A 17,514-nucleotide genomic window follows, 5' to 3' on the forward strand; every position below is an offset into this window, starting at 1 on the left:
AAGGGTTCATTGATTTGCCCAAGACTGGTGGTAAATAGTAAAGCCCAGATTCTGACATGGGTCTGCAAATCTGGAATTTCTAATATGGCGAGCACATGCATTGAGTCCCAGTATTTTTCTGCATAATGATTGGAGCACAGATTTTAACAAAGAGTGAAGTATGAATCTTGATGAGAGGAGGGAACTCATGGTTTCAACATTGTATGCTCAACAGTTAGATGCCCAGAAGCTCAACTCAAACTGACTACATTGGCTCAAGTAATAAAAATGGCCAGTGGTGAATCTGGGGGTTCAAACAAGGGCATCGGGATTCAGTCTTCCCACCCCTCGGCTGGTTTCCCTCTCCGACGGGCTCTCCACATGGCAACAAGATGCCAACTGGCAGCTTCACTCACATGGCTTCTTAGAGCTTGCAATTCCAGAGAAAGAGCAAAATCTCTTTGGAGAGCTCCAGCAAAAATCCCCAGGAGGACTCTGGCTTGAAACACACACCCATCTGTAAAGCATTTGGTGTGTCTGGGAGATGCTAGCCAGGCCTGAGTCACAGGCCCATCTGAAGGGGTGGAGGTCCAGGGTCAGCCCCAGAACCACACAGATTCTGCTGGACTGTTCTGTTTCCTGCCCTCCACCCCCACACTCTTCTCAGAGCTGGACTGTTTTCTAGTGGGATGCATGGCTCATCAAAGGAAGGTTCACTGTGCAAAGACATATATTACACCCTGTCCAAAAGAAACAGTTTTAACAGAAAGGGAAAAAAACAACAGTTCACCCAGAACATGTGACACGTGAGACTCCATGAAGCTAAGCTGAGCACAGAAGCTGGTGTGTTTGAAAACTTCCATGCACAGGTACATACATATATCAGCTCAATCACCCCATGAGCCTGATAATAGCCACTTTTTATCACTTTTCAAGCGAGAGAAATGGAAGCTCAGAGATAGAGATTTAAGTGACTTGCTAGTAAGTAGCAAAACTAGAATGCAAACCTGGGTATATTGGGGTCCAAATCCTGCAAGCTTTACACCACAGCACCCTGCCAATTTGGAGGGAACCAGGTGTGAGGGTGAGACTGCCAGATGAGCGCTTGGAAGTCGTGTCCCCAGGGAAGCACACATCTGACTGCCTGACGTGCTCTGAGAGCGGCAGGCACCGAGCTGGAGACTGCCCTGTCCTGGTAACTACAGTCTCACCCAGCTAGTCGCTGAGTGGCTGATGAACTCTTCACATTCATCAATGACAGTTTCCTCTCAGCTGGAAGAAAAAGCTGCCAGGGAGCTGCTCCCCCAACCTTCCTTCTGACGGGGAAAGACTCCCCTGGTGCTGTTGATGAGACAGGAACCAAAGGAGACAGTTGGATTTGGAAGGAAGGGCATGTGGGCATGTGGGCATGTGGGCATGGGATGAATGGATGATTGGATAAATAAATAATCCCAGAAAAATGATTTCAAAAGTTAGAAAAAAGTTATGATTCTAAGTTTAGAGACAAGATGGCAATATGGCACAAGAGGGATAGGAAGCTCTGAGATAAATTAGGCTATCCCATTTGCAGAAAATCCCTGTGCAGAGGAAAGGACAGCCAAAGAAACCAGTGTGGCTCTGTAGAGAGCTCTCTGATAAGTTCAGAATTTAAAAGGTGGGGTACAAGAGATGGAAGGAAAGGTGAAGTCCGTGATAGTGTAAACTGGGACCTGGAAAAGGTGCAGACAATAAAAGATATTGCTGGTTATGTTCCAGCAAGAGGAAAAAGGAGAAGACAGGATTCCACCTGGGGATGAAGATGTCAGGTTGGCAGTTTTCAGAGAAAGCAGAATACTCAATCCTCATTTTCTTCTTTCTCCCCCGAGGAAAAGCACTTCCAGACTGGGAAGAGTTCAGCAAAACACGGGTTAGAGGACATTAAACCCCAAATAGAAGAAAAGATAAGAGAAAACCTAACCACCTAGCCATTCAAAATGAGCTGCAAATCCCAAGGTGATGACAGATCTTTGCAGACAAGATCCAGGGACCTTTGCCAATGTGGCTATGAAGGCTGCGGCGAAAAGGACAGGGGCCACAGTCCTGGACAGCCGCAAATATCCTGACAAAAAGGAAGAAAAGGGAGATCCTGGGCACATTTGAGGTGAATTCCCTCAAAATCTATTCTAGAATATAACATTAAACCATGGATTTGAGAACACCTAGAAAAATAAGTGGTATCTTCACAAAGAACAAGATATGGTGAAAATGATAAAAATATCAACAATAATTTGTTACTTATTTACTCAGAGGCCACTAGGAAAATTCCTTGGGCCATACATACTGTTCCTTGTTTCCAGTTAGACACTGTCTCACGATTGAAGAGACGAGACTGCCCAGTCAGGTGGATTCATGTAACCGCTGTGCTCCTTCATCCCAGTTGGTTATCCGATTGCTGCAGAGCTTGCTGAGGAGGTAGCTCTAGTTCTGTGCTCCTAGACCCTGGTCAGCCTAGTAGTGGTCAGTGCCCACCACACTCGCCAGATTTGCAGAAGGCACCACTGTTGGGATGAAAAGCTAATATTTCAAAGTCAAGATTCTAAAATAACTTGAAACAGTGGGCTGAAACCAGCAGGATGAAATTTAAAAGAGTAAGTGGAGAGACCTGCATTTAGATTAAAAAAAAAAAAAATCAGCCACATAAGCATGGGATATAGGAAGTTTGGTTTGCCAGAGGTGCCTGAGAGAGGCTGAGGGCTTGCAGCTGATCTCAGGTTGGATGGAAACCGGTAGGAATGGAGCAGCTGCTTAAAAAGATAGTGGCTCTCCCCACCTCTTGTTATTTTAGGCACAAAGGGGTGAAACAGTGAAAAATATGGGAGACATATTAACAGCAACTGCTGTTAATGGTTTCTAATAGATCCCCTCAGAGGTATTCGTTCCAAGCACACATAAGCAAATGTATGCTTTTTATTTTTTCACATAAATGGTGGTATATTGTGCACCTTGTTTTTTATTTCACTTAACTAACAGCATTTCTTAGCGATTATTTCATCAGTACACAAAATGATTCCTCATTCTTTTGTAGGGATGCATCGTATTCTACTGTATATATGTATCATAATTTATTGGTCCTTTTGCTGGACATGTAATTTCCAGTATTTTGCTATTACAAACAATGCTGCAATAAATAACACGTCACAATTGGCCGGGCGCGGTGGCTCACGCTTGTAATCCCAGCACTTTGGGAGGCCGAGGCGGGCGGATCACGAGGTCAGGAGATCGAGACCACGGTGAAACCCCGTCTCTACTAAAAATACAAAAAACTAGCCGGGCGTGGTGGTGGGCGCCTGTAGTCCCAGCTACTCGGAGAGGCTGAGGCAGGAGAATGGCGTGAACCCAGGAGGCGGAGCTTGCAGTGAGCCGAGATTGCGCCACTGCACTCCAGCCTGGGCGACAGAGCGAGACTCCGTCTCAAAAAAAAAATAAATAAATAAATAACACGTCATTGCTATTACAAACTGTTTGCTATTACAAGCCATGCTAAAATGAATAACATGTAATTCCCAACAAGTGGGCATGTATCTGAAAAACGTCTCTTCAAGAAGTAAAATCACTGACTTAAAGGGCATGCACATTTTTAAACTTGGTAGATATTGTCCAATTGTGTCATTTTACCCTCCTACTAAAGATGTATGAATGTCTGTTTCTCTGCATCTCACCCATAGAATGTATTATAAACCTCACTGATCTTTGACAGTTTGAGAGGTAAAAATAGTAACAATGGTATCTGATTTTCATTTTTTTTTTTTTTTTTTTTTTGAGAGAGAGGGTCTTGCTCTGTTACCCAGGCTGGAGTGCAGTGGTGCGATCATGGCTTACTGCAGCTTCAACCTCCTGGGATCAAGCAATCCTCCCACTTCAGCCTCCTGAGTAGCTGGAACTATGGGTGTGTGCGAACAAGCCCAGCTAATTTTTTTTGTGTGTGTGTGGAGACGGGGTTCTCACCATGTTGCCAAGGCTGGTCTCGAACTCCTGGCCTCAAGTAATCCTCCCACCCTAGGGCTCCCAAAGTGTTGGGATTACAGACATGAGCCGCCACACCCAGCCCACAATACTTTGAAATAAGTTTGGTCTGACAGGATTGGCATCAGCATCCCCTGGCTTCCAGAATAAAGTCTGGATGGCATAGGCTGGCACTTGAAATCCTTCATGAGGGCGGGCGCGGTGGCTCACGCCTGTAATCCCAGCACTTTGGGAGGCCAAGATGGGCAGATCACCTGAGGTCCGGAGTTCGAGACCAGCCTGATCAACATGGAGAAACCCCGTCTCTACTAAAAATACAAAATTAGCCAGGCGTGGTGGTGCATGCTTGTAATCCCAGCTACTCAGGAGGCTGAGGCAGGAGAATCTCTTGAACCCGGGAGGCGGAGGTTGCAGTGAGCTGAGATCGTACCATTGCACTCCAGCCTGGGCGACAAGAGTGAAACTCTGTCTCAAAAAATAAAAATAAATAAATAAATAATCCTTCATGACTGGATTCAACCACATTTTTCTGGGCCTATCTCCCATCAGTATCTCCACATTCCATACTGCAGCCACACCGATATTATTACTCATTTTTCAAACACACCAAACAGTAGTTAACAGCCAACACATACTGAGTGCTCACAGTATACCAGGCTCTGTGCTAAATGTCTTTAATCCTTGCAGCAATGAGGCATACTTTATTATCCCCATTTCACAGGTGGGGAAACTGAGGTCATACAAATAGTGAAGAAGCTGGGATTCAAACCGAAGCAGTCTGATGCCAGACACTACTCTTCACCATGATTCTGAATTGCCTAAGAGTGTTACCTCCTGCTCCGTGCTCCTTTCTTCCAGAATGCTCTTCAGTCTATTGTTACCTGTCAAAGTCCAGTGCAGCCTTCACTGCTTCGTTTAGGTGTTACCTCGCTGATTAAGCCTAGCTGCATTGCTCCACTTAGAATTAATTTCTCTTCCTAATTTCCACCCGACCCACAAGGAATGGAGTGCAGGCGTGCCATCTTGGCTCACTGCAGCCTCCACCTATTGGGCTCAAGTGATCCTCCCACACTTTCTGGTTTGTATTTCTGCCTACTCTTTTAAAAACTGAGGGGGCACCCCGGCCGGGCACGGTGGCTCCAGCCTGTAATCCCAGCACTTTGGGAGGCCGAGGCGGGCAGATCACAAGGTCAGGAGATCGAGACCATCCTGGCTAATATGGTGAAACCCCGTCTCTACTAAAAATACAAAAAATTAGCCGGGCGTGGTGGCGGGCGCCTGTAGTCCCAGCTACTCGGGAGGCTGAGGCAGGAGAATGGTGTGAACCCGGGAGGTGGAGCTTGCAGTGAGCTGAGATCGCACCACTGCACTCCAGCCTGGGCGACAGAGCAAGACTCCGTCTTAAAAAAAAAAAACAACAAAAAAAAACTGAGGGGCAATGATAAATTGCTATAAGCCTCTCCCTGCCCCCTTCCCTCCTCCTCCAGCAGTTACTCAACTGGGTTGTAGATTATGTTTACATTTAAGTTGTCTCACCAGTCACTCAGGACTCTTCTGACCTACACTCTGGCTGGCACTACACTGGGGTGAACACAGACAAAACGATTCAACACAACCCCTCACTAGTCAGAATCAGAATGTGACCAGACACAGTGGCATGCGCCTATAATCCCAGCTCCTTGGGAGGCGGAGGCAGGAGGATTGCGTGAGCCTAGGAGTTCAAGGCAGGCGTGGGCAACAAAGCGAGACCCTGTCTCAAAAAAAAAAAAAAAAAAAAAAGCTGGCCAGGCAAGGTGGCTCACGCCTGTATTCCCAGCACTTTGGGAGGCCGAGGTGGGTGGACACTTTGGGAGGCCAACACAGGTGGATCAAGAGGTCAGGAGTTTGAGACCAGCCTAGCCAAGATGGTGAAACCCCGCCTTTACTAAAAAAATACAAAAATTAGCTGGGTGCAGTGGCGGGCGCCTGTAATCCCAGCTACTTGGGAGGCTGAGGCAGGAGAATTGCTTGAACCCAGGAGGCGGAGGTTGCAGTGAGCCGAGATCGCGCCACTATACTCTAGCCTGGGCAACAGAGCAAGACTCTGTCTCAAAAAAAAAAAAAAACCAGAAAAGAAAAAAAGCCACAGGAGCCACAGGGCTTCTCTCTCTTACTCACCTTGGCAGGACAAGCCTTCCTTTTCTCCCTTCCTGCAGGCCATGGAGACCCAAACGCTGTCTCCTGCCAGGGCCAGTACTAGCACTGTTTCAGCTCACATAAGAGTGGGTTTTTTCTCCAACCTCTCCAATTGAAAAGCTGACTTTTGCCCCCAAAGATGTGCAGATCTTGGTGTCAATGTGCAGCATTCCATAGCCAGACATAGGATTTGGATCTCCTGACAGTCTGGAGTTATTTGTGCCTCCAATGTCTTCTGCTAACATGGGTCAAGGAGAACATGCAACAACAGTTCCGGGAATGAGCCTGGGTATGGGGAGAAACTTGGTGGCTGTCCTGCATCTTCAGCCAGTTGTGATCAGGTCTGGTTACCCCAGTGTTCCAACTCTCTGTTGCTACAGTAACCCAAAACTTACTGGTTTAAAACAGCAATAGTTGGCTGGGCGCGGTGGCTCACACCTGTAATCCAACGTTTTGGGAGGCCGAGGCCGGTGGATCACTTGAAATCAGGAGTTCAAGACCAGCCTGGCCAATATGGTGAAACCCCGTCTCTACTAAAAATACAAAAAAAAATTAGCTGGGCATGGTGGCGGGCGCCTGTAATCTCAGCTACTTGGGAGGCTGAGGCAAGAGAATTGCTAGAAACCAGGAGGCAGAGCTTGCAGTGAGCTGAGATTGTGCCACTGCACTCCAGCCTGGGTGACAGAGTGAGATTCCGTCTCAAAACAAACAAACAACAACAACAAAAAGCCCAGCAACAATCATCTTTATTCCTTGTGGGTCTGGTGGAGTACTAGGTTCAGCTAGGCAGTTCTCATTCAGGGCCGCTCACACAGCTGCAGTCAGAGACCAGGCCTGGTGCCCTCTTGAAGGCTTCCTCACATCCACATCACTTGCAGTGATGCTGGTACCACAGCTGGGGCCAGGCCAGCTTCATGGCCCTACAACTTGTGTGGCTGAGCAAGGTGCCACACTTGGAAGAGCCATATGTTTGGTTTAAAGCTCTAAATTCTTAATTTTTTAACAGTAGCCTCCACCTTTTTTTTTTTTTTTTTTTTTTTTTTTTTGAGACAGGGTCTTGCCCTGTCGCCTAGGCTGGAGAGCAGTGGCACAATCTCGGCTTGCTGCAACCTCTGCCTCCCAGGTTCAAGCGATCCTCAGGCCCCAGCCTCCTGAGTAGCTGGGACCACAGGTGCGTGCCATCACGCCCAGCTAATTGGATCTTGTCTGTTGCCCAGGCTGGATCACTGGTCGACTTGGCTCACTGCAACTCTACCTGCCCAGGTTCAAAGATTCTCTGCCTCACCTCGCCACCACGCCTGGCTAATTTTTGTATTTTTAGTAGAGATGGGGTTTCACCATGTTGGTCAAGCTGGTCTCGAACTCCTGACCTTAGGTGATCCGCCCGCCTTGGCCTCCCAAAGTGCTGGGAATACAGGCGTGAGCCACCACGCCTGGCCACTTTTTGTATTTTTTTTTAGAGACGGGGTTTCGCCATGTTGGCCAGGCTGGTCTCAAACTCTTGGCCTCAAGTGATCTAACTGCCTTGGCCTCCCAAAGTGCTGGGATTAAAGGCATGAGCCACTGTGCTCAGCCCCTCCACAATTTCATTTTGCACTGGACTTTGCAAATGATGTAGCTGGTCCTGACTAGGACTGTTGGCCACAACATTTACACGTGGCCTTTCCATGTGACCTAGGCTTCCTCACAGCCTGATGGCTGGGCTCCAGGGATGAGGGTTTCAAGAGAGAGATCCAGGCAGCAGCGGCATCACCTTTCAATGACCTAACGTAACTCCTCCTTTTCATGAGGACTGGCAAGGTCACACTGTAAGAAGAGCAAGTGGGATGGGAGATGACACTGTCGCATTTGAAAATGCAATTCGCCACATCAGGTCATGAGCAGGTCACCTCCTGGTCCATCTGCAGAAGGGGCCCAGGGGATTCAGTTCTGCCTTCTAGGAAGGCCAGTGTTGGGATCTTAGAGCCCTGCTGGGAAAAAGGCCAGGGGAGAGTTGGGAACCTGGTCTTCACAAGCACTCCCAGCTTCCCCTCTCCGGGGTCATTTACCAAGTGCTCAGAGGAACTGGAACCAAGGGCAACGGGGCCAGGAGCGTGACCAGGAACCCTAAAGTCTGCTCCCCTGGAGGGCTGAAATCTCCGAGAAAGGCAGGGACTCAGCGCCCAGACGTATGTTTCTCCTGCTGGCATCTCTGCTTGGCTAACATTCCTCCTCTTTCATTTCTCCCTGGGGCATGTTGTTGTCTTTCTCATTAATTTCCCCTCAACTCCCAGCAAGGTCCCTAGACTGTGAGCTTTGCTAATTCCCTGTAATCCACTGGCAAAGCAGGAAGCTAATTAAATTGTGAGCTGTGTGCTCACTGTCAGTCTCTGAATCTCTCTTTTCAGTCCCTCTCCCATCTGTCTCTTCCTTTCTCACTGCCCCTGGATAGTTTACTTTCATCTGGACACTTTCAGTATTTTCTCACCCATCTGCCTTCCTCTCCCCTCTTCTTTCTCCTGCTTTTCAATCTGCAGAGTAATCTTCTTAAAATACAGCTTTGAGCACACCTTCTTCTCCTCTACTGTAAGGTAAAAGCTCCTTAGCTCAGCAGTTAAGCCCCACACTCCTTACCTGCCATAACTTCCCATCACAAACCCTTCTCCACAACCAAGCCTGGTACATTTCCTTCCCTAGCTCCACCTACGCCACCTCCTCACCTTGGTTCACATTCTTATCTTTGACTGGATCCCACCCCCTCACTCCTCCATCTCCACTTCCATCTCACCCTGTCAAAATCCTCCCCATTCTTTAGAAAGAGCCTCTTCGGGCCGGGCACGGTGGCTCACGCCTGTAATCCCAACACTTTGGGAGGCCGAGGTGGGTGGATCACGAGGTCAGGAGATCGAGACCATCCTGGCCAACATGGTGAAACCGTCTCTACTAAAAATACAAAAAAACTAGCTGGAACCGTCTCTACTAAAAATACAAAAAAACTAGCTGGGTATGGTAGTGCACACCTGTAGCCCCAGCTACTCAGGAGGCTGAGGCAGGAGAATTGCTTGAACCCAGGAGGCAGAGATTACAGTGAGCTGAGATCATACCACGCACTCCAGCCTGGGGGACAGAGCAAGACTCTGTCTTAAAAAAAAATAAAATAAAAAGGCTGAGAGAGAATCAGAGAAAGGGAGGCTGCAGAGTATACTGGTTAAGGACTGGGTTTGGGAGCCAGATAGCTCTGGGTTTAAATCCTACTCCTGCCTTAAATTTTCTGATCCAGAAGGGACACATGGCTCTAAGAAGGGTTGCGGCTGCCCTAGGTTGGCTTCCAGCCTTCCCCAGCTCTCCTGCGGCATCCCTGTGTGGCTTATCCCACCCTTACCATGCCTCTTGTCCTCCCCATAGTCCTGTGGCCCTAGCTTTTCAAGCTGATGAAGGAGAAAGTTGTGATCCCAAGAAGCAGGGTGAGCGAGCGGGGAAATGAGACAAAGAGAGGAAACAGAATATAGCGCACAGATAGGCCGGGCGCGGTGGCTCACGCCTGTAATCCCAGCACTTTGGGAGGCCAAGGCGGGCGGATCACAAGGTCAGGAGTTCCAAGACCAGCCTGACCAACATGGTGAAACCCCACCTCTACTAAAAATACAAAATATTAGCCGGGCATGGTGGCGCACCCCTGTAATCCCAGGTACTCAGGAGGCTGAGGCAGGAGAATCGCTTGAACCCGGGAGGCGGAGGTTGCAGTGAGCCAAGATCGCAGCATTGCATTCCAGCCTGGGCAACAGAGCAAGAGCCCGTCTCAAAAAAAAAAAAAAAAAAAAAAAAAAAAAAAAAAAAACAGAGAAAGAGATGGGGTCTCACTCTGTTGCCCAGGCTGGTCTCAAACTTCTGAGCTCAAGCGATCTTCCCACCTTGGCCTCCCAAAGTGCTAATATTACAGGCATAAGCCACCATGCCCAGCCATACCTGTCTCAATTAAAAAATAAATAAAATAATTGTTGTTTAAGACCAGCCTGGGCAACAGAGTGAGACCTTGACTCTACAAAAAATTTAAAAAAAATTAGCCAGACATGGTGACCTGCCCCTGTAGTCCCAGCTACCTGGGAGGCTGAGGTGGGAGAATCACTTGAGCCTGCGAGGTCAAAGCTGCAGTGTGCCAAGATCATACCATTGCACTCCAGCCCAGGTGACACAGCAAGACCCTCTCTCAAAAATAAAATTGTGGCTGCAAAACGAGAGAGGAGGGAGCAGGAAGTATAACCAGCCTAGGGCTTTTCTCTGGATCCTGCTGCCACCTCTTCTTAACTCCCATTCTGGAGCCCACCCAACTGCCTTACACCCACCAGCTCATGGCATCATCTTTCTCCATGTCCCTTTCCCAGTGGCTTCCTCCCTATCCCAGTCCCCTGATGCAAATCCTGATGTCATCTGCCCCAGCCACCCATCTCTACCTCAACCCTCATTTCTCTGGTGAGAACTCTTGTGGATCCAGGGAGTGTCAAATCCCAGCCTGAACCAAACCTCAACTGAGATTATATTATCCTATAATATACCTTCTCCTCTCCCCTCCCCTCCCACCATTGGAATCACACCCTCAGGAGAGTAGCTCCACTCTTCTCATCCAGAAGGGGCCCAGGGCCCTAAGAAGGGCCATAGATTGCCATAGGTTGGCTTTTGGCCTCCCCCAGCTCTCCTTCGAAATCCCCCAGCTCTCCTTTGACATCCCTGTGTGGCTCATCCCCCTCTTACCCTGCCTCTTGTCCTCCCCACAGTCCTGTGGCCCAAGCTTTTCACCTGTGGCTGTTGGTGAAAGAGACAGTTGTGATCTGACAAGGGTTAGACAGGTGCTTCACCCTCTGTCACCAAATACCCTCATTATCCAGCCCAAAACACCTCCATTAATTCCTTTCTATTCCAGCACATAATCGTTAATTCATTCCATCATTCACCTAACACCCTTGAAGCAGAGCCAATCACCTCTATCAACATCTTCCTAGAGACAAATAGATTAACTGGGGTTGGGTAAACTTTGAGAGCTCCAAAAGGAGAGCTCCAGAGGACGGGGGGTCCGCAGGGGTCCAGGCCTCTCAGGGACCACAGAGCAGACCTGCAGCAGAGGCAGAATTAGAGCCCATGGCTCCGCAGTCAACCAGGGCCAGGCAGAGGGCACCAGCTCTCGGCTGCGGAGAGTAGAGCTCTTCAAAAGTCATCCACTCAGTCAACATCTACTGAGTGCCAGGCAGTGTCGTCACCTCTACAGCCATCAGGGGAGCGAACAGCAGCCTAGAGAAAGGGAGTCTGAGCCCCCCATCCCATGGGCTCGAAGCCCAGAGTGGAGGCCCGCACTAGTGCCTCTGGTGAGTATTACGGTGGGAAGACCGCTGTTCCCAGCCCGGGTGCCCTGCTGGACTCTTGCTAGCCTGGCCCCAGCGAGGCAGGGCATCAGTTTCCCTCTCCAGAGGCCTTTCTTGCCCACCTACTGCCCTTCTCAACCCTGTCCCTTCTTGCGGGAGCAACCTTCCCAGCAGAAAATTCCATTCTGCCCCAAGGACTCTCCTCCTTACTGCCCCTCACCCCAGGGGACGCAGGCTGCCCCTCTGATGCCTGCAGACTCCCTTCTCCCTCTTTCCTAACCGACGGTGGGCATTTTCCAATTTGGAGGTGGGGGGAAAACTAGGTTATTTTCAGCCCTCCTTTATTGGCAACATTGACCCATTTATCCTTCTCTTCCTTCAGACCCCTCCCCCAAAGCCACTTAGCTTGGACATCTGTCCCAGCCAAAATCTCACCTTCCACTGTCCTTGCAGCCCAAAGGCTGGTCCAGCCTCTGAGTCCAGCTCTAGCCCTCTCTCCCCACACTAGGAAGGAAGCTGGACTGTAGAGCGCTCTGGGCCACCCCGCGTTAGCCGCTGCCTCTGGCCTCAGTTTCCCCTTCTGTGCCTCAGTTTCCCCAACTGCTCAGATTAATGATGCCTGCTCTCTAGACCCAGAGGACGAAGCTCTAAGGAGGTCACAGATCAGGAGGGGTCCAGTGCTCGGCGCAGGCTCCGTGCGGAGCCCCTAGGCCCCGCAGCTCGCCCCTCCCTCTCCCCCTACTCCCCTCCTCTCCCCCTCCCGCCTCTCCCCGCCTCTCCGCTCTCGCTCGGCTCCCTCTCTGGCTGACCTTCCCTTTCCCTCACGCCTCCCCACGCCGGGCCCCGGGCCCCAGCACCCTGTCCGTCACCGCCTCAGAGCCGGGAGAAGCAGCCGGAGCCCCCGCCGCCCCCTCCGCAGCGCGGGCGGTCAGTGCGCAGCCCGGCGCCCGCAGCCCGCAGCCCGCAGCCCGGAGCCAGATCGCGGGCTCGGACCGAACCCGAACCCGACCCGACCGCCGCCCCCAGCCAGGTGAGGGCAGCTCAGGGGAGGCAGGGAGCCGAGGTTCCTCCTTTACTGGAAGCGGGGGCTGGGGAGGCGCGGGGAAATTGGGTCCTTTTTCCTTGAAAGGAGGACCTGGGAGCCTTTTCGTGAAACAGGCACAAGGGCTTTCATTCCAAAGAGATGGATGGATGGAGGGAAGGTCTCGGGGGAGAGGGATTGGGGTACCCCTTTCTGGTTTTTGTTTTTTAAAAATAAGGATTAATTGGCTTCTGTTAAAGTGGGACTTCTTGGAAGGATGACGGGCTTTCAAGGTAGGTTGGGGAGGGGGCTGTGGCAGGGCTTGAGGGAAGGGTTAACTGGTGAGTGGCAGGGCAAGGGGGAGCTCTGCGATCCCCTCAGCCTGACATCGCTGCACCTCCCACCTTGGCTCCGGGGTTCTGGGTCTGTCCAGCTCTGTGTCCCAGTTTTTCTCTTTGAACATGACTATTTTGAGCCCCACCTGGACAGAGCCAGGAACAGCCATTTCCTTCCCTGGAGCTATGACACCCACCTGACACACCCTTCCACACCTCTGACCTGCTCAGGGAAGGGGGTTCAGGGAAGGACGAGGATCCAGGGATCTGGGAATTGGGCAGTGTGGGTGAAACGGAGGCTGGGTACTGGGCGCACAGGAAGACCCTTGGCACTGGTGGGGCGCACCAACCTTGGTCGGGAGATTGCTGGGCAGCTGCTTCTGGGGCAGGACCCACTAGGAAAGCAGCGGTGTGGAAAAGCTGAGGTGTTTCCCGTGTTCCCAGAAGACAAAACACTAGAGAATGTGTTTGCTTGCTTTTGTTTGGTTTTGCTTTCTGTCTTCCTCACCCTGGATCCCAAGACTCATTCCCCTGATCTCCTCTCCTAGTTTTGCAAAAAATGTAAACTGAGGCAGAGAACAAATTGGCTGGACATACCTGTGTCTAGGAGAGAAGAGTGACAGGAAGGCATACAGAATTTGAGTCAAAAAACCTCAGTGCTCCATGGGTGACCTTGGGCCAAAATGCTTTCCCTTGTTGGGCCTCAGCTTTCTCATCTATAAAATGGGAGAGGGCCCACCTGTCTTGCAGGTTTGCCAAGACCACGCATCTAAAAGAACTTTGTAAAAGGGAATGCACTGGACACTTGTGAGGTGCCATCTTCACCACTGTGGATGGCCCCTTCCCTCCTCCCTGTCCTAAGCAAGGGTATCACTAATCCATAGGACACCTTTGTGAGAATTACAAAAAGCACCTCCTCTGGAAGGAGACAGCATTCAGTTGGGCTAGCAACTTGGGGTCTTTATTACGAGAATGAGAAGGTAGCATACTTTATCCCAGGTGGTGCTCTAACATGTGGAGTGTGAGCTAGATTCTAGCTAGGACGTTCTGCACATCTACACCTGACAACCCTTCTCAGCAGGGCCCTGCTGTCTCTAAGAGACACAGAGCTACACATACAGGGCACTTTCTAAAGCAGCCCACATCCCAGGCTGTCTCCAGCTCATTTCTTTCCTGTTTTGTTTCCACATCAGGGCCTTTGGGTATTCAAGCCCCAAAGCACATGCGCTACTAGGAAGCAGGATGGAATCCCTACATCAGAGAGTGACTCCTTTGAGTTAAGCAGTGCCTTCATCAAGCTCTCAGGGGTAGGAGTGACTGAGTCCCTAAACCCTTAACGTCAAGAACTGGACCAGATCACTTTTGTCAGGGCAACCAACAGAAGCATCTGCACACCTCAGCACTGCCGTTGACAAACCATGTTCACACCTATCTCAGCGCACCCCCACAGCAAGCCTGTGTGTGAGGTCTCTTCCCCATTTACATGGAGGAAGTCATGCCCAGAGAAGTTAGGGAACCTGCCCAAGGTTTCACAGTGTGAGTGGTAGAGACAGGACCTGAACGCAGATCTGGCTATCTGTCCTCTCCAATCCATCACTCCCAAGGAACAAAGCTGCTGACTTCACAGCCTTGCCAAAGCCCTGCTGGAATTGTTGCTCTCCCTGTCCATCCCCAGTAGCCCCTGGCTCGCCACTCCTTCTTCTGAGTAACCAGCCTCCAAGCAAAGAGAAAGGAGTCACCTTCTCTTTTACTCTGATTTCAAGGGGGAGGAAGCTACCTCTAAGCCCAACTGTTCTCGCCTCCTCTGTGCAGGAAGGGCCCCCCGTGAGGCCAGGAAAGGAGTCAGGGAGCAGCGATTTCCTTTCCTGCTCAGATGGGGCTTAAACAGTTAACGGTCATGCAGAGTGTTGACACAGAGAGCCAGTGCCTGAGTGAGTGGCAGACCAAGGACCATAAAATAACCACAGGAAAATGCAGCCAACTGGAGCTGAGGGAAACTCAGAGACCCCCCTGAATCCCCCGGGTTACCAGGGCCCCTGGGTGTCAAATGGGAGGTGTAGGGGCAAGCCCAGCAGACAGGGCTGTAGGCCTCTTTAGAGTGTTTCTGCTAGTCTGTGTGCAAGCTTTCACTTAAGAAAGGGGTTTTGGCCGGGCGCGGTGGCTCACGCCTGTAATCCCAACACTTTGGGAGGCCGAAGCAGGCGGATCACAAGGTCAAGAGATCGAGACCATCTTGGCCAACATGGTGAAACCCTGTCTCTACTAAAAATACAAAAATTAGCTGGGTGTGGTGGTGCACGCCTGTAGTCCCAGCTACTTGGGAGGCCGAGGCAGGAGAATCTCTTGAACCTGGGAGGTGGAGGTTGCAGTGAGCCAAGATCGAGCCACTGCACTCCAGCCTGGCGACAGAGCCAGACTCCGTCTCAAAAAAAAAAAAAAAAAAAAAAAGGCGGGGTGGGGGGGGCTTTGGAGGCTGAGGCAGGTGGATCACTTGAGGTCAGTTCAAGACCAGCCTGGTCAACATGGTGAAACCCCGTCTCTACTAAAGATACAAAAAATTAGCTGGGCGTTATGGTGCGTACCTGTAATCTCAGCTACTCAGGAGGCTAAGGCAGGAGAATCGCTTGAACCCGGAAGGCGGAGGTTGCAGTGAGCTGAGATCGCGCCATTGCACTCCAGCCTTGGTGACAGGGCGAGACTCTGTCTCAGAGAAAAAAAATAGAAAGAGGTTTCATTGTGTGGGTACACACACACACACACACACACACACACACACAGAGGTTTGGAGACTCCTAGCTTAATACAGTAGTTCTCAGCATGTGGTCCTTGGATCAGCAGCATCAGCATCACCCAGAAACGTATTACAAATGCAAATTCTCGGCCGGTGTGGTGGCTCATGCCTGTAATCAGAGCACTTTGGAAGGCCGAGGCGGGTGGATTCCCTGAGCTCAGGAGTGCGAGACCAGCCTGGGCAACAAGGTGAAACCCCGTTCTCTACTCAAAATACAAAAGAAATTAGTCGGGCGTGGTGGTGCGCGCCTGTAGTCCCAGGTATTGGGGAGGCTGAGTCAGGAGAACTGCTTGAACCCGGGAGGTGGAGGCTGCAGTGAAACGAGATCGTGCCACTGCACTCCAGCCTGGTTCACAGAGGGAGACTCCATCTCAAAACAAACAAACAAAACAAAGAAATGCCAATTCTCAGGCCCATCACAGACCTACTGAATGAACTCTGGGGATGGGGCCCAACTATGTATGTTTGAACACGCCCTCCAAGTGACAGTGAGGCTCGCTAGAGTTTGAGAAGCCCTGAGCTAGTCCAAGGATGTAGGAAAACGGAAACCTACTTGTGGCTCAAGGGCAGGGCTAGGAAGAGAACCCTCTCTCCCGGTGGAGAGCCGGGCGTTTGGAAGCCGCCCCTGCCAACACTCCACTCCCACCCCTCCGTCTCCCTCCCAGGCGCCATGCTGCCGCTTCTGCTGGGCCTGCTGGGCCCAGCGGCCTGCTGGGCCCTGGGCCCGGCCCTCGGCCCCGGCTCCTCTGAGCTGCGCTCGGCCTTCTCGGCGGCACGCACCACCCCCCTGGAGGGCACGTCGGAGATGGCGGTGACCTTCGACAAGGTGTACGTGAACATCGGGGGCGACTTCGATGCGGCCACGGGTCAGTTCCGCTGCCGCGTGCCCGGCGCCTACTTCTTCTCCTTCACGGCGGGCAAGGCCCCGCACAAGAGCCTGTCGGTGATGCTGGTGCGAAACCGCGACGAGGTGCAGGCGCTGGCCTTCGACGAGCAGCGGCGGCCAGGGGCGCGGCGCGCAGCCAGCCAGAGCGCCATGCTGCAGCTCGACTACGGCGACACGGTGTGGCTGCGGCTGCATGGCGCCCCGCAGTACGCGCTAGGCGCTCCCGGCGCCACCTTCAGCGGCTACCTGGTCTACGCCGACGCCGACGCCGCCGCGCCTGCGCCCCCCGAGCCCCGCTCGGCCTTCTCGGCGGCGCGCACGCGCAGCCTGGTGGGTTCGGACGCCGGCCCCGGGCCGCGGCACCGGCCGCTCGCCTTCGACACCGAGTTCGTCAACATCGGCGGCGACTTCGACGCGGCGGCCGGCGTGTTCCGCTGCCGTCTGCCCGGCGCCTACTTCTTCTCCTTCACGCTGGGCAAGCTGCCGCGTAAGACTCTGTCGGTGAAGCTGATGAAGAACCGCGACGAGGTGCAGGCCATGATTTACGACGACGGCGCGTCGCGGCGCCGCGAGATGCAGAGTCAGAGCGTGATGCTGGCCCTGCGGCGCGGCGACGCCGTCTGGCTGCTCAGCCACGACCACGACGGCTACGGCGCCTACAGCAACCACGGCAAGTACATCACCTTCTCCGGCTTCCTGGTGTACCCCGACCTGGCCCCCGCCGCCCCGCCGGGCCTCGAGGCCTCGGAGCTGCTGTGAGCCCCGGGCCAGAGAAGAGACCCGGAGGGCCGGGCGCGTGCATGCCAGGCCGGGCCCGAGCCCCGAACGTCCCGCGCGAGCGCCACGGCCTCCGGGCGCGCCTGGACTCTGCCAATAAAGCGAAAAGCGGGCCCGGGCAGCGCCCGGCAGCCCAGGCCCCTGCGCTGTCTTGACTGCGACGCGTTCGCCGGCGGCAGGCGGGAAGGCGCTGACTACTGCGGGCCCGCAGGCCC

At 52.2% G+C, this 17,514-nt stretch overlaps 2 protein-coding genes across 3 annotated transcripts in view; both read left to right on the plus strand.

The window, feature by feature from the left end:
* MTCH2 (mitochondrial carrier 2) overlaps positions 1-3,381 on the plus strand; it is a 49,817-nt gene extending 46,436 nt beyond the window's left edge. The window contains exon 12 of one of the 2 annotated variants that reach the window (XM_058447058.1): positions 1,845-3,381. In XM_058447058.1, coding sequence (XP_058303041.1) covers positions 1,845-1,943 — 99 coding nt within the window. In that variant the 3' untranslated portion in view covers positions 1,944-3,381. The remainder of the gene's footprint in view (positions 1-1,844) is intronic. The other variant, XM_058447057.1, reaches the window with a different exon arrangement.
* A 6,322-nt stretch (positions 3,382-9,703) lies between these two features.
* Positions 9,704-17,435, plus strand: C1QTNF4 (C1q and TNF related 4). Its single transcript, XM_032165941.2, has 3 exons — positions 9,704-11,492; positions 12,120-12,519; positions 16,302-17,435. The coding sequence occupies exon 3, from the start codon at positions 16,307-16,309 to the stop codon at positions 17,279-17,281; it is 975 nt and encodes a 324-aa protein (XP_032021832.1). The 5' UTR covers positions 9,704-11,492; positions 12,120-12,519; positions 16,302-16,306; the 3' UTR covers positions 17,282-17,435.
* Positions 17,436-17,514: the final 79 nt, after the last annotated feature.

Source organism: Hylobates moloch, unplaced genomic scaffold, assembly GCF_009828535.3.
Source record: "Hylobates moloch isolate HMO894 unplaced genomic scaffold, HMol_V3 SCAFFOLD_11, whole genome shotgun sequence".
In the NCBI taxonomy this organism is placed as follows: domain Eukaryota; kingdom Metazoa; phylum Chordata; class Mammalia; order Primates; family Hylobatidae; genus Hylobates; species Hylobates moloch.

Coding starts and splice junctions, on each gene's coding strand:
- C1QTNF4 (XM_032165941.2), top strand. CDS start 16,307: ATGCTGCCGCTTCTGCTGGGCCTGCTGGGCCCAGCGGCCTGCTGGGCC.